Source organism: Triplophysa rosa, linkage group LG18 (genome assembly GCF_024868665.1).
Source record: "Triplophysa rosa linkage group LG18, Trosa_1v2, whole genome shotgun sequence".
In the NCBI taxonomy this organism is placed as follows: Eukaryota; Metazoa; Chordata; class Actinopteri; order Cypriniformes; family Nemacheilidae; genus Triplophysa; species Triplophysa rosa.
In genome coordinates, this window is record NC_079907.1 from 7558922 (window position 1) to 7575180 (window position 16259).

Below are 16259 nucleotides of genomic sequence, written 5' to 3' on the forward strand. Positions count from 1 at the left end.
AACATATTATGAAGGCACAACAAAAACTATTTCATCACGAGACTTGCGAGAACCAATTCAATTTGACGTTTTCAACATAGCATAGTTGTGTGTATCTGAGGAAAGTAAGTCATATACTACAGATGGCATGAGAGCAAAGTAGTTGACCCCAAATTGAAAATTCATAATATAAAGTCGAACCATTACCTAATTAAATATGGGAAGGTTCAATGCAACAAAGTTTTCTACATGTTGTTATATTATAACTAGTCATCATTTTCTAAACTACATCATTTCAAGCCATTATGACTTTCTTCTGTTAAGAACAAAATGCACAATTTGTAAACCAAAAATCACGATTTTAGTTGTAATTTAGCTTTCTTACGATCATGTATATCTTTCTCCATTTTTGTCAGTAACGTTCTCATCATTTCAAAATTTATTTTAACTTCTTTCATCCCGAACAGACATTGGAACACAATAACACATCAATAAGTCTCTATTTCTCTTATCTCTAGATCTTTTGTTTTTGTGATGAAGTCTCATTGAGCGTAAACAGCGCATTTCTGGAGAATAAAAAAGATTCACGAGTCAAAAGGCAGTGGCAAGCTTCAGTCTCTTCGCCTCCTCTTCTTTCTTAATAGCAACATAATTAATCCTCTGTAGTATTGTTTTATACTTTTCCATGTCCCACTTAGTACTTGGCGAGACTTACTCCCTACTGAAAAACCTCTTGATGTTTCTCACACTGCAATGCACTTTAAAAAAGATGAATAATCAAGTACAAAATGGCTTGTTGCCTTCCTTATTTTTCCTGCATTTTTCCTGACCTAATTTTTCTCCGAACAGATTTAACATTTCAGTGGTGTCCTATGCTTCTAAACGTACAAAAAGCTTTTTTAAAAATACAAAAAAAAAAAAAACGTTTATTCAACATAGAAAATTTGTGAACAGAATCTTTACACCACAATTGTAACTATTTTGTAGAGCATTAAAGCACTTTTACGTAAAGCCAACAAGGCCCACAGCAGCGATTCAGGACGAAGGCAGTCCACCCCAGGGTCAATTTTACACAGATGACAGGTACATTTCTACGGTATACATGATCAATGAGCAAAAGAAGCCAGGAACATAATAAATGCAAAATCTGAAAATGAAAATAAATGGAATTTATGGAAAAATGCAACTGTCCATTAAACTGTCTGATTCCAACACAAGTTGAATGAATGTCTAAATAAATGGCTCACCTTCAGTGCCGTTTGGCACGGCCATTCATAGATGCCCTTGAGAGAGACTGTGGGATGCAAACACTGAAAGCTATACAGTAAAAGCTCTGACAAGTATGCGTTCACTGAATTGTTTTCTATCTGTGTCTGGCTCATACCAAACACACTTCCTGAAGTGGGAGAGATGTCGCTTTAAGTAGATTTGATGGAAACGACAGGGAGTTGTAAGGTATTTGCCTGTGGATGCTTGTTTCTAGCTGGTAGTTCTGTGGCCGGGAAGAAGCTGTGCGACCGGGATGTTCTCGTGAAGGAACTTCATGCTGCCCTGCTCGGAGAAGTCTGCAGCCGTCTGGCCGTCTCCCCGTAAGACCCACTTGGTAGTGAGGAGCCCCTCTAAGCCCACAGGTCCACGGGCGTGAATACGGGCCGTGCTGATGCCGACCTCCGCACCTGCAAAGCACCACAGGGTCAATATGGGATTGGAAGAAAACATAAAAACATTGAAGAAAGTAACATAAAAGGCGCTTTACCAAGACCAAAGCGATATCCATCCGCAAATCGCGTGCTTGCGTTCCAGAACACACAGGCGCTGTCCAACTGTTGCAAAAACAGCTCTGCTGTGTCCTCTACAAAGATAAAGATGATTTCCCGAATTACTTAATCTACATACTATACTGTACATAATGTAGCTGCACAAGTTTAGGATTAATGACTATAACAAAAGTAAAAGCTATATGATAAACTAGTGTTATAAAAGTATCATTCAATTCAACTCATGACACTACAACAAATACAATCTGCTTAATTCTCTCATATGCATACATTTTAAACAAAATCGCAGTGCATTATTAGGCAATATTACATCCACTATAAGTGAGAAATGAGTTCCTTAAATTATTTCACATTTGCATTTTTTCTTTTTTTGCAGTTTGAAAAATACAATGAGTTTATTGTGTGTTAGACGTGTTATGAACAAAGTGTGTCACCCATACAGATAGCTTAAAAGTAATTAAGTTTTCTTTCCTTAAAAAAGGAACTGAATGCATTAACTACCAAAGAAATCAAGAAATACAGTAAATATTATTATATTTTATACTGTATACAATATTAAATATTTGAAATGCCTGGCAGCCCTATTAATGTTAAAGGGATAGTTCATCCAAAAATGAAAATTCTGTCATCATTTACTCACGCTCATGTTATTTAATACGTGTATAAATTACTCTGTTCCGATGAACACAAAGAAAGATATTTGGAAAAATGTTAGTAATTTTCAGTTCCACTACCATAGTAGTGAGAATTAAATGGTAATCCAAGGCTTTTTTCCTACTATGGTAGTGGATGATGTCCCAGAACTGAAAATTGCCAACATTCTTCCAATATCTTTCTCTGTGTTCATTGAAACAATGAAATTTATACAGGTTTGAAACAACCTGAGGGTGAGAAAATGATGACAGATTTTTCATTTTTGGATGAACTATCCTTTAAGGTGCTGATACAGAGTTTAGATGCAAAAGCGATCTTGCCACTAGATGGCAGTGTAGCATCTTAAATGCTTTAAGTTTATAACAGAGCTCCAAATATCACCACTTCAACATCTTGTGTAAACTAATTAGATTTATAATTTACATCAGCATGTGGAATGCATTATCACGCTTCAGGGCAGCCGTGCATTGACACTTGCCGTTCTCTGTGACTATAACATCAGTGTGTGAGCTGCCGTATTTATGGATGTGATCCACAGCCTCCTGCATACTGTCCACCACTTCAATACAGCACTCCAGATCCCCATACTCGGTGCGCAGAGACTTAACTTCTGACGGGCTGAAGGTCAGGTAGGACGCAAACTTAGGACCAGCGTGGATCTTCACCTACATGATTGATGACATCAGTAGTATCAATTTGAAAAGCAGTTGTAAAGTGTTGCCTGAGCACAGATATATGTAAAAGTTGTGTCAAAGTATAAAGAGTATACTGTATATATAAATATAGCTCTCACTTGTTCTGTTCTCAACATGTCGATGATCTGATCAAACAACGGAGTTCTGAGAAGGTCCCGATGCACCAGAAGGGTTTCCATGGCATTACAGGCTGCAGGGTAGTCGCATTTGGAATCTCGAACTGGAAAAATTGATAATAATAAACCCACAACATCTGACAGCTATATATATATATATATATATATATATATATACTGTATATACTGTATATATATGAACTCAAAAGCTATACATGAATCTCAAAAGAGCACATACAGCCACCGAAAAAATTAAGAAAGAATTTCAGTGTCGTGTTTAGGTAAAATTATCGTTTTTGTTTCAATCTGTGAACTACTAACAATATTTCTCCCAAATTTCAAATAAAAATATCTAATCTATTTCAAATGAAAACTGGAGGAACAGGTCAAAATAACAGAAAAGATGCTCTGTATTTTTTCACACCTCAAATACTGCCAAGAAAACAAGTTCATATGCACTTTTAAGCAATATAACAGAAATATTTGTACATGTATTTAGGAAAAGTAAAAAAAATTTTTATCTGATAAACCTCAATTTTTATCATTTTTATTATGTTTTCATGTGTCTGGTCATGCTGTCAGTCTTTCACATTGCTGTTGAATGACTTTGTCAATCCTGAGGTTTGATTTTGTTGAAATTCAACAGACACTGGACTGGACTGACCACAATACAACCACAAATGGTCTCTTAATTTTTTTTCCGTGGCTGCATATGCTTTCAAATATTTAAAATAGCCAAACTTTAAAGCTCACTATTATATGTGAATGCAAGTATGCACTCTTACTGATTTTGAGGGCTTTGTCAATACTGGCCTCATGGTCCACATAAACATGGCAGATCCCCTCACTGTGACCAAGAACAGGGATGCCCTTAGCTGCTCGCTGAATATCTCTGACCAGCTGAGAAGAGCCACGGGGAATGATCAGATCGATCATCTTCTCCAGACGACACAGATCTTCCACATCTTCACGCGTGCTCACCTGCAACACACAAGGAAGTATCTGTGACATGATCTCTGAATAGAGGGTGAGCGAAGACAGATGTGACTAAATCCACCTCAGCACACACAAGCGTTTAAAAGTTACCAGCTGAATGGCATCTTTGACTCCATGAATGGACAGGGCCTCTTGGGCGAGCTCATGCAGGATGTGATTTGTGTTGGCAGCCTCTTTGCCACCTTTCAGCAAAAGAGCATTGCCACTGGCGATGGCTAGAGCGGAAACCTGTGTAAGCAAAACAATTTTAGCAATGCTTGTATCCAAAGCAACTTTGGATAATCTTCAATCCATGCACAGATTTAATGTCTTGATTAATATTTGTTTTAAATGGTAAACCTGAGGCAGGCAGTCTGGTCGGGACTCAAAGATGACCAGGAGTACTCCTATGGGCACGGTGATCTGCTCCAGTTCCAGATTGTTTGCCACGCGGGTCCTGCGCAGAACCCTGCCCACGCTGTCCTGAGAGGATACGGCGATCTGACGCAGACCGATGGACAGACTGTTAAGCTTGGATGAGGACAAACTTAGTCGCTTTATCATGGCTGGAGACATGCGACCTGTAATTTCACCAGATGAGAACCAAAATAATTGTGATAACTGTATTATGCTATATGTATTACGAAAGTATGCATTCAAACAAATAGTATTCACTGCAAAACAAGTTACCCGAGTTGATCGCTATCTCCATGTCCTTTTTGTTGGCAGCTAAAATTTCCTCTTTCCTCTCAGTCAGGAGGTCGGCAAACATGCAGATGATGTCACTCCTCTGTGGGCAAATAGACCGATAAGCAGTAAACACTTTAAAGTACCCTTAAGATTTAAAAATATTCTCCATTATTTATAATGTAAATATTGATGTTGTTAATCACAGACAAAACCAAGAAACATTAAAATGTGTTACTGTAAACAAGTTTCCTATTCATTTCTATAAATTAAGGAAGTCAAAATGTCTTTAATAATACAGTAGATGGCATGTTGTGGATGCTGTCCATAGACAATAAAAAGTACTTCAAAAGATTTCAGCAGTTTGGTTAACAGCTTCCATCTTGCTAACTTCAACCACACACCCTCTTTTTAAAACCAAAAAGGAGTCATTGCTGATTGGCTAAATAAAACTAAGCGATCGTTTACTATTTACAAAACCTTGTAGGTCTGTCACAATAACAAGTGTTGCACCAGAATTAATATATGAAAATCACATGAAAACTTCTGGCAAAAAAAGACAAATGCTTCCAGACGATGATTTAATAGTACTTTAGACGTTCATATCTAACCTGCTCCGGCTCCAGGGAAGAAAGAACCCTGCCAGCTGTGCGGGCCATTTCTGTCTGCTGCTCAACTGTGGGGCCTGGGGATGAAAAGACGTAGCATTTACATTTAGTCATTTAGCAGACACTTTTATCCAAAGCGACTTACAAATGAGGTAAACAATAGAAGCAAATGGAACAACATAAGGACAACAAAAAGCATAAGTGCAGTAAAAACTGGTCTCATATAGCCTACCACAGTATACAAAGCAAAGGATTTCTTTTTTTAGATGGAAAGAGTTAAAGTCAGAACTAATCGGTCAGGTGTTGACGGAAGAGAGGAGTGACGTGTGCTCTCTTCGGTTCATTGAAGACTACTCTTGCAGCTGCATTCTGGATCATCTGTAGAGGTTTAGTTGTACAAGCTGGGAATCCAGCCAGTAGCGCATTGCAATAGTCCAGTCTGGACAGGACAAGAGCCTGGACTAGGACTTGCGTAGCATGCTCGGAGAGGAAAGGTCTCATTTTCCTAATGTGGCAAATGATGAATCTACAGGACCGGGTGGTGCTGGCAACATGATCCGTGAAGTTTAGCTGATAATCGATTATCACTCCCAGGTTTCAGGCCATTCTGGAAGGTGTGATGGTTGATGAGCCTAGTTGAATGGAGAGGTTGTGATGAGTCTTTGGGTCAGCCGGGATTACAAGCAGTTCTGTTTTTGCAAGGTTCAGCTGCCGGTGATGGTCCTTCATCCAGAGTGAAATGTCACGCAGGCATGCTGAAATGCATGCAGAAACAGTTGGATCATCAGGCTGAAATGCCAAGTGGAGTTGTGTATCATCCGCATAGCAGTGGTAGGAAAAGCAGTGTTTCCGAATGACAGAACCTAGGGATTTCATGTATATGGAAAGAGCAACGGTCCAAGCACTGAGCCCTGAGGCACTCCTGTTTGAGGTCATTAAGGTCACAAGGACAAAGAAAACTGCCATAAAGCAAACGATCAGTGGAATGGGAGACACTCACCCGCTGGCTTGACCTCTGAGAAGAAAGTTCCAACTTTCTTGCCCTCGACAATGTCAGTGATCACATGACCTGTGACCTTGGGGTGCGTACCGTTAGCAATGACGACAGACGTCCCGCCCTGAAGAGCCCAGAGAGCTGCTTTCACCTACGAGTTATTAATGAATATTTTTGTTAAGAAGAAAAAGTCAAACAATCACATAATGTACTCAAATCTGCACATATTCTCTGCAATCGCACCTTAGCTTCCATTCCACCAATCCCGACTCTTGACTTTGTGCCGTAGGTTATGGAATGCTGGTCCCCGGGGTAAAATGTGTCTAAGAGCTTGGCGTCGTCGGACCCTGGTGGGCTATCATAAAGTCCTGCAGAGGGGGACAAAATGTATTTATTGATTAGCTTCTTTTTAGGTGACATTGATGTATTTAGCAGACACTTTTATCTCAAGCATCCAGTGCTTCAAAGATATCAGTTTGTTTTGAAACCCATGACTCCCAGCTACAGGAACAACATAAACTTAAGACCAGAAGTAAAAACTGTCAATGTGGAATCTCACCCTCTACATCAGAGAGAGCGATGAGAAGATCTGCCCTCATCTCCACCGCAAGCCGTGCAGCGAGGCTGTCGTTGTCCTTGATACTGATAACCTAGAATATAGAAATATATTCCATCTAGAGATACAGATTTAATTCTACACTAAACAAATGTGGAAACCCAAACCAGTGTGTGATAAAGAAAGCACAGAACGTAAGCAACAGAACTAAACCGCAGACAAGCGCACGTTCGTTCCCTCGCAGATTCAACAGGAAAGGTAAACCACTCAGGCTGAAACAGTGCAGAAGACAAACATCTACATTGTTCCCAGCATGCGGTTCTAGTAAGGATAGAGGTCAGGTGACAAGACTGCAGTTTCCTGTCATTTTTACCCACATTTACCCCCTGAAGGTCACTGTTGGGTTCTGGGGGAGGCACCACAGCATCGTTGGTGTTGATGATGGGCACGATATTCATCCGCAGGAGCTCGTGTAGAGTGCTGTTTAGGTTCCGTCTCTTCTGGTCGTCGTGGAAGTCCAAGTTTGTCACCAGGATCTGAAACAGCAACACGACCCATGAAAGAGTGCATATATGTGTGCTTTCTAGGTTCATTTTGAATATGAGTGTGCATTGTGTACCTGTGCTGTGCAGGTGCTGTACTGAGTGAACATAGCTTCATACAGAGCCATAAGACCGCTCTGACCGGCAGCAGCGCAGGCTCTCGCCTCCAGAACTGGCAGTGACTGATAAAAACAAACTTGTGAGTGTTGACATAATATGATGCAATACATTCTGCAATGGTAATCTTAAAAGTCCAGTGTGTAATTCTTTGCAGGATCTATTGACAGAAATGAAATGTAATATACATATCTATGTCTTCAGAGATGTATACTTATACAGGGTTTTTCCTGCATAGAGAAATTGGAGGCGGCCGCCTACGTCAAATGTTGTGCCACCTCAGACTCTCGCCAAAATTATGTCGGGTGTCTTCACAAGAAATGCTGCGTGTATTTAACAGACTGTCATTTGTAACTGCAGTTGTGGCATTACGCCACAATTGAGGCGCTGTTTCGTTATCAGCACACTGAGGTGCGAAAAAGAGTTGCAGAACAAGAGCTAGCTGTGTTTCATTTGTGTACGTTTAATTCCTTGAAATGTCTTAAATTAACATGACGTCATTGTAATGTCTTCAGCTCAGCAGTTGGATCGTTGAATGTGTCTGTACACAGCGAGTTCGCCAGTATGAACGCACATTGTAGGGCTGTCACGATAACCCGACGATAAATATCACGTGATTTATGCACAGCTTCTGAGTGAAGTACGGGAAAATGCTGCTGCATCCGAAAGTGCGGAAACTCCAAATACGCACTGCAGAAGAAGACCATAACACATTCTAGAATATAGGAAATGCCTATGGACATCTTTTTATCACTGTTCCTCAAGCCTCATCAGGTATTTTTATGATAATAAAGTATATTTATAATGATCATGTTTGACAGGTGTTGCTTTTTCAAATGCACATTATAAGTGACTCAAACTCGCACTGCTTTTAGATCGAGCAGCATTTCCTACTGATCCCAGAGAAGTGCTTCACGGACAAGCAACGTATTAAAAAAATATATCGAAACATTGCATATCGCAGCCAGCTCGATTACAATAGGATTTAGCGGTATCGCGATAAATAATCGTGCAACCCTAGCACATTGCATTCAGAACAACTAGCACACGAATGACTCATTTGAACCGATTCATTTAAACTACATGAACTTTTCAGTCACTAGCGAACAGTGTTGGGCAAGATACTCTGAAAAAGTAATTAATTACTAGTTACTAATTACATAATCAGTAGTGACATTAGATTACTGTACATTGTACTGTAAATTACTCTTTCCAAAAAGTATTTAATTACATATTACTAATTCCTTTCCATATCCTATACAAACCTTGATTAGTTAAGTGATTCAAGGATAGACATGAAACGGCTCTTTTAATTCATTCAAAGAAATAATATAAACAACATAAAGTACTCTTATTAGCTGACCAAAGTATTACAAATGTGAGAATTATACATTAAAGCAAGGATTTTAAAGTTGGACTTTATCAATTCCACTAATGCACACACATATATTACACACAGTATTTAGTTTAATTACATCAAAAGTAACTAATTAAATTACAGAAAAAATAAGAGTAATCCCTTACTTTACTTTTTCAAGAAAAAAGTAATTAAATTACAGTAATGAATTACTTAGTAACTAGTTACACCCAACACTGCTAGCGAATATAAGAGATCATTGAATCATTTAATGTGAACCACAGAGAATGCAAGATGTGAATTTAGAAAGACTGGTTAATTCAGTTGGCTATTGTGGGCTGAAAAGTTAGTTGATAATGATAAAAAAGCTTTATTTGATTAAAAAATATTTCTGTTTGGTTGAATAAAAGTAATGTTTTATAAAACTTAATAATTGTCATATCTAATTTTCTTAGAACTTTTAATATGTCAAACTCGAAGTCACTTTGGTTAAGCCACTTAAAGGTACGGTAGGCCTACGTGTGTGTGTACAAGATCAGGATGGCACCACCCCCGCCTCATTTTGAGCCAGGAAAAACCCTGTTATACATATAGTGTACCTTACATGATGAAGCGTTATGTTTTTAATACCTTAGAATGAGCTATTTCTATCTACATACACCACGGGTCCCCTTACATGAAATTCACCATGTTGTTTCTAAAGTAGCTCTAAACAGACAAAGAAGCGAAAGAGTGACGACATCTTTGTTCCTTGTCAGCCACCGTAGTGCTTCAAAAGGGAGGGGGAGCAGTGGAGTGAGCCGTTGGTTGCAATTCGCAACCTCACCGCTATAGTTTGCTAAATTTCATACACTGGACCTTTAAGGGGTTCCAGCAATCTGCATGTGAGAACATAGCAATGAATATATTAATGCACTGGTCTTCAACCTTTTTCAGGCTGAAGACATTTTGTGCATACAGAGGTACATAAAATACCATATAAGTGTTAATTAACATTTTGATGAATGTCATTTTAGTTTTTGAACATAGATTTTAATAAGGAACAAGACTTTAGATCTTTCTTTTTTTTCATATTTTTTAAATCACGTTGAAAAATACGTCATTTCGCATTTCAAACAATAGACCTCAGTATTGATGCAAAGCAATAAATGCAATTCAATAAAAGCACTCTCACCATGTCTTTAAGTTGATTCTGGCCTGAATGCAAAGCTTGTCTGACGCTTTGCGAGAGGAGAATTTCATGCCTCAGTCTCTGTTTTCCAAACGCTACAGCGCCACTGGTCACGATCATCATCTCTCTACCCTGATTCTGAAGCATCGCCACCTTAAAAAATAATCAAAGTCCATCAATAAGTCTCATAATGTGCCAACAACTGCACATCATAAACAGAACCGATATAGTATATTAACATTTAAGGGGTCATACAAAATATTGTAATATCATTATGGCCACAATCTCTAAGACCCTTAAAAATAATATTTCGCTGTTGTGCCTTCAAGACTTTGTAATTTAAATGACCTGCAGGATTGTTGAAGAATTTAATATTTTACTGTCCCAAAAATAGTTGACTTTTTTAAAGGAGGAGACTGTATTTTCAAAATCTCAATTATGCATTTGTATACAGTCAACCCCTTATGAACTGCACATTTATGGTATTCACATGAAAGAATTCAAACTGTGCAATGCTAGGCCTCACCTCATGACCTTCATCTTTACCTGTTCTACGATTGAAGCAAGCCTCCCCAAAGCCAGGCCGCACTCATCACGGGTCACGACAGCGCTGCCAAGCTTGACGACAATTCTCTTGGCCTGGCGCAGCTCACCACGGTGGGCAAACGACTTACCGTGAGCCCGTGCCAGGGGCACTGTAAAAAAAAGGTACATTACTCCACTGACGCATAGCATGGAGTGTGAGAGATGGTGAGGAATAGAGATCTGCAGGGAGATAAGCCAGGAAAGCAACCAATGAGGAGCCAAGCCGTGCCGGGAGTGATGGATAGAGTCACTAATGGGTTGTGCAGAACAGGTTAAACCCACAAACAAGCAAAAAAAGTGCAGTGTGCATCCCCACCACATCTTAGATTAGTAACACTTTTAAGCGATAGCAATACGAGAAAACAGCAAGCGCAAAACATCACCACGATAATTTCAGAAATTGTTTATTTTTGGGGTGGAGTGTACAGATGACTGCACAGTGTTGCTAAAGTTCAACAGAGACAGATTCTTAGTTCATGCAAAATTCTGTCATTGATTATTCACCCTTAGTGGTTTAAAACCTATATGACTCTTTCTTTTGAGGGACACAAACAAGATATTTTGAGAAATTTCATAGTGGTTTTGTGCCCATACAATGGAAGTTAATGGGGCCAGTGTTGTTTGGTTACCAGCGTTCTTTAAAATATATGTTGTGTTTTGCAGAAGAAAGTCTTATATTAAGTTGAATAAATTATGAAAAAAAATATTTTTTGTGTGAGCTAATAGCTATCCCTTTAAAGCAATGGAGCCAGAAATCTGAGCCACTCACAAAGTACAGCACCCACCAGAAAATGACACAGTTAAGGATGCCACATCAGCAAAAGCCAGACAACACACCCGGATACCGTCAGCACAAAGCCAGGAGCAAATCACTCATAAAAATGAATGAAAGAGATGAACATGCAGTAAATCAGGAGTGACTTTAATGTATTGAATGGGAAAATAATATAACTCCTTATTTTATTCCTTGTCAATTACTGACAGAATTTTACACAAATAAGAAACAAGTTGTCTACTAACTTGGATTCATGTGGCAACAGATGCACAATACATAAACACTTACTCTTTCCTTGTGAAGCAGCTCTTCTGGAGATTTGCAGAGAATTTGTTCTTGTTAAAAGCTGAGAGCATTTCAACAGCCTGTGAAGATACATGGTGACCTAGTCTGTTTTACTGAAATATAAATCAGGAAATACAATTTGTTTAATTAATGTAACTCACGTCAGATGCTGGTTGTAATCATAAGCAAGTTAAGCCTGAAAGTCATCATTTACATTAGTTATCATTGTTCGACAAAAACACAATAACTGACCAAAGCCACGTGTGTATTTATTTAAACGTGAATGTAAACAAAAACTAAGCCCAACTCACATGTTCAATAGGACAACTGTTATACACATACCAGAGAATAGTTACAAAAGATCAAGACTGTGATATTTGATCAGTTTGCATGCGAAAATACAGATTAAACAAAAAAATGCTTTCATAAAAGATACATGCACGTTTGTCAACAATAACAATTGACAAACAAGTGAATCAAAAACACGCCAAATCATAGACAACAAGCAAAATAAAGGATAACACTTCTAACTTTCTTGATTTGATGCAACTTTCTTTATACACACGTTGGATGATGCAACGATTATGAATAAATGGGTCAGCGTGGCGTTTCTCGTGTAAATTCAAAGTACAATGCCGATACATGTAAATAATGTGCGTCTTATTTTACATACCTTAATCGGTTTAAATAAATATTCCTAATCCAACTCAAATTCACTGTCAATGTTGCGATCTGTTGTGCCACATCAACTCTACGCGTTAGCTCTCATGGATTCAGCCATGTTGACGTTCATCCACGTAGCTACGTAACAAGCGTACGCTCGGATTTCACGCCTGAAGCAATGCGTGGTGTACATACGCAACTCAACCACTAGAGGACGACGTATAGATTGAAGATTTAAAGAAGCTTTATTGGCATGATAAAACAAATTTTTACATTGCCAAATCACAGAAAATTTACATATAAACATGAACAAATACGGATTAAGATAAAAACAAAAAGTCTATATACACATATCAATATAAAGAGAAAAAGAGAAAAGTATTGATGAAAGTTCTCAGTGAGGGTGATAGGATCCTGTCATATAGTGTCCGTTTGTGTGTGTTGTGTCAGTGTTTTGTTGTGTTGTGCTGGTTGTTCTTTTGTCGTGGCAGGACTTGACATATCTTGCAGCTAGGTTTGAGCTTCGTATAAGCATCTGGAAACAGTTATATTTTTGTGATGGGTCAATTACATTCCTAGGCCCAGACATATGACAATGGACTTTTGTACATGATGATATGTTGCATAGTTGTCTAGTTTTACTGCTTTAGTGAGGTAGTGACCAAGTTCTGCCCTCAGTACATCTCATTTCGCTGCTGAAAAAATGAAAATACTTTTCAAGCAAGGATGCTACATGTTGTAGGGTTTCTGTTATTTTTTTCTTCACGGGGGTAACATGGTGTGGTTAAATCCAGACGAGATTTCACAAGGGCAACAAATTCTGTTGTGAAGTGAAAAACCTATATATTGCATCTGAAATGTAATACAACGTTGTAGATGACTGCTTATAACCACTAACTATTTAAATTATTTTTGTCAGATTAAATTTTTTGTCAGATTTCAGTTTTCTAGTATTCTTAGGTCTATATAACTTTGCAAGCAAATTCGCAAGGCACATTCCACAAACTCTCACTTGATGGCTTTGAACTTACAACAAAGTCAAGACAAGTCAGAAAGTGCTTTTGGCACTGATAGTGAGGAACGCCTCACAATTGATGTTTTTCTGTGTATAGAGAAAACACTATGCCTACTGCTATTAAGGCTTGATTTCAAATAATTTTGTTTAGTTGATATTTTGTTTTTATAATGATGTTTTTAAAGTGTAAGGTGCAGGCATGGATGAATTTGTGGTGAATGACATCATGGGGGTATGATTTCAAAAATGCAGAAGCACTTAACAGCTTATGAATGTTTTATTAAATAGGTTTCAGAAGGCGCCAATAGAGCATTCTGAATGCAGCACATCTCTTTCACACAGCTAATTCATCCCATCATAAACTCATATGTCTGCAAATCAAATTGCAATGATCTGTGCCGAATGCATTCTTTATATAGACTAGATGTGTTGAGAAAATGAATTTGCAGAAATGTGAAGTTACATACAACGAAACTACAATAATGTAGGCACTATGAAAAAGAAAAAGTAGGCCTAGTTTTGTTTCCTATTTTTGAGGCACAGCAGAAGGATTTAAAACTTACATTGCGGAACGCCTGTACGATTTCTTGAACACTTGAACATGCAAACCCCAAAACCCACATCACAGCCAAACTTACAGTTTTTTTCAACTGCAAACAAGCATTGTTCAATACTGAAGCCACATTTTCAAAACTCTTCACACGGTCTGCATTACCAACATGACTGTTGGCCAAACACTTCATCTCACCTCCAAAACTCACTCCGACCAACAAAACACTTCATATCACCTCCAAAACTCACTCCGACCAACAAAACACTTCATCTATGTCTCAAAATAAGCTCATTCCAACATTACACAGACAACGATTCTCATTCGGAAAACATACATTTCATTCATAACATACTGACCAAAAAAAACACTAACAACAAGGAGCATTACAGAAATTATGAACTTTATTAGTATATGTTGAATTATTTGTCTCATAAATCAGTCTTTCAAATAGAATAACTCATTTTCACTAAAATGAATGTACAGCATTTTTTAATCAGTCTTGTTACATATGCTGACAGTAAGTTTTCTTTGTTTATACAGTAGTACTTTATCTTTGAAAGTTACAGTACAAAGGTGAAAAAAAAGAGGAAAACAGTCCCAGGTGATGATAAAAAAATACAGAATAAAAATGAATTCAACACATCAACAAAAGTATAGTGAGGCATCTAGTCCTCCCTCTCTCTTGAATTTGGCCACAAGTTCTCATCAACATCACATCTGATGTCTTCTCTGGCCATGCATCGTGGAAAATACCGTCAGGAATGTCTAATTCAGTTACAGTACCATCAAAGGATGCTTGTCTCACCTGTTGTTCTGTCGGAAAATTTGTGTAAAGTTTGGACAGCATTTACAGTGTTATTAAACATGGAAAATAACAAGCTCCCCAAAGCATTCCACACCCAACTATTCTGCAACACTGGTTATGGTTAAAAATGACACCAATACATTTGAGTAGGTGTTTCCTTTTTAATGTCCTCGTGGCATTTTGATTATGAAAGTTAAGCACACACAAGCTGCTGGCCTAGAATCATAATTTTTAACGTTGATTTTAGTACAGTTTGCCTACCTTAGAATCAATTACATTACCATTAGAAGTATCTGTTTTAATTAAATCCCTGTTGGTTACAGCTGATGACAGCTTTGGGTGAGAAACTCTGGTATTTACTAACCAGGCTCCCCAGAGGCATATCACAATACACTTTGGGCTGAAATAAGTACTGAGATCAAAAGAGGGAGTATTTATTGTCGTGATTCTGCCTCATCTTGTCATGTCTGTCTTGATCTTGTAGCAGAATCACAGCAGGATCCCTTGTTATGTGTGGAGAGAGTCATTTTGACCCTGTCGGCCTTCGATACTCTCTCCGGTCCTTGTCTGTGTTCCCGCCCTTTTGTATCTCTCGTTACTGGTTGTTTATTAGTTCATGCCCCACACCTGTTCCCCTGTTTGATTTGTCCAATAATTAAAAACCCAAAAATAAAAAAAATAAAAAGCTTGGTGTGAGGTCATGTCTTGTTAGTGTAGTCTAGTCTTTTGTAGTTATATGGTAAATGTTAGTTTTTAGTCCTGTCTAGTTTGGTTAGTCCGTGTTCCTGTTTATATCTTGGTTATTTTACCCCATCGTGGGTTTTTGTTTTGTCCATGTTTTATTATTATTAAAGTCTTGTTAACCCCTTACCTCCTGTCTGCACTTGGGTCCTCTGTTCTTTGTATCTCTGTCTCACCAGAGACAATTCGTGACAATTTATGGTAAAGTCACAGAGAGAGTAAAACAAAGGTTGCGATTTGTGTGGCCTACTTCAACTTTAAACGTTTCAGTCTTTGCTGGGATATAGGTGACTTGCAAAAGGTTTAAACCAAAAAACAAAAAGTCAGTTCTTAATTTGTTACTTTTTCTCCAATCAGATATTTCAGTCAAGTTACATTTTTTCCACTCTCAAAGGAAAAAAACACATGGACACAAGATGGGACACTTGATTTTGTTTTTACAATCCAAATACAAGGGATGTAAACATCCCCCAAGAAACAGCTTTGTGAAGGATTAATTGAAAAAGCATGCTATTTAAGACTGTTTCCGTGCCCTGGGAAGTAAGGCAGACTATGCCTTTTATTTCAAGGAAAGTCATTCGTATAGTGACCTCACTTTCATAAATTAT

At 38.1% G+C, this 16259-nt stretch overlaps 1 protein-coding gene across 1 annotated transcript; it reads right to left on the reverse strand.

Annotated features, from left to right (window-relative positions):
• Nucleotides 1-253: 253 nt before the first annotated feature.
• Nucleotides 254-12665, reverse strand: aldh18a1 (aldehyde dehydrogenase 18 family, member A1). Its single transcript, XM_057359281.1, has 18 exons — nucleotides 12548-12665; nucleotides 11878-11987; nucleotides 10776-10924; nucleotides 10233-10382; nucleotides 7662-7766; nucleotides 7420-7578; nucleotides 7046-7136; nucleotides 6730-6854; nucleotides 6493-6637; nucleotides 5496-5569; nucleotides 4888-4987; nucleotides 4558-4778; nucleotides 4309-4446; nucleotides 4008-4203; nucleotides 3205-3326; nucleotides 2890-3076; nucleotides 1736-1831; nucleotides 254-1655 (listed from the first exon to the last, which is right to left on the reverse strand). The coding sequence occupies exons 2-18, from the start codon at nucleotides 11966-11968 to the stop codon at nucleotides 1459-1461; spliced, it is 2346 nt and encodes a 781-aa protein (XP_057215264.1). The 5' UTR covers nucleotides 11969-11987; nucleotides 12548-12665; the 3' UTR covers nucleotides 254-1458.
• Nucleotides 12666-16259: the final 3594 nt, after the last annotated feature.

What these genes read in the sequence shown, in the direction of transcription:
- aldh18a1 (XM_057359281.1), bottom strand. Translation starts at nt 11,968, where the DNA reads ATGTATCTTCACAGGCTGTTGAAATGCTCTCAGCTTTTAACAAGAACA. An exon ending in GTGACCTTCAGGGGGTAAAT is followed by an intron (nt 7,137 to 7,419) that starts GTGGGTAAAAAT and finishes TCTATATTCTAG; the next exon opens with GTTATCAGTATCAAGGACAA. An exon ending in TGGATATCGCTTTGGTCTTG is followed by an intron (nt 1,656 to 1,735) that starts GTAAAGCGCCTT and finishes GGTGCTTTGCAG; the next exon opens with GTGCGGAGGTCGGCATCAGC.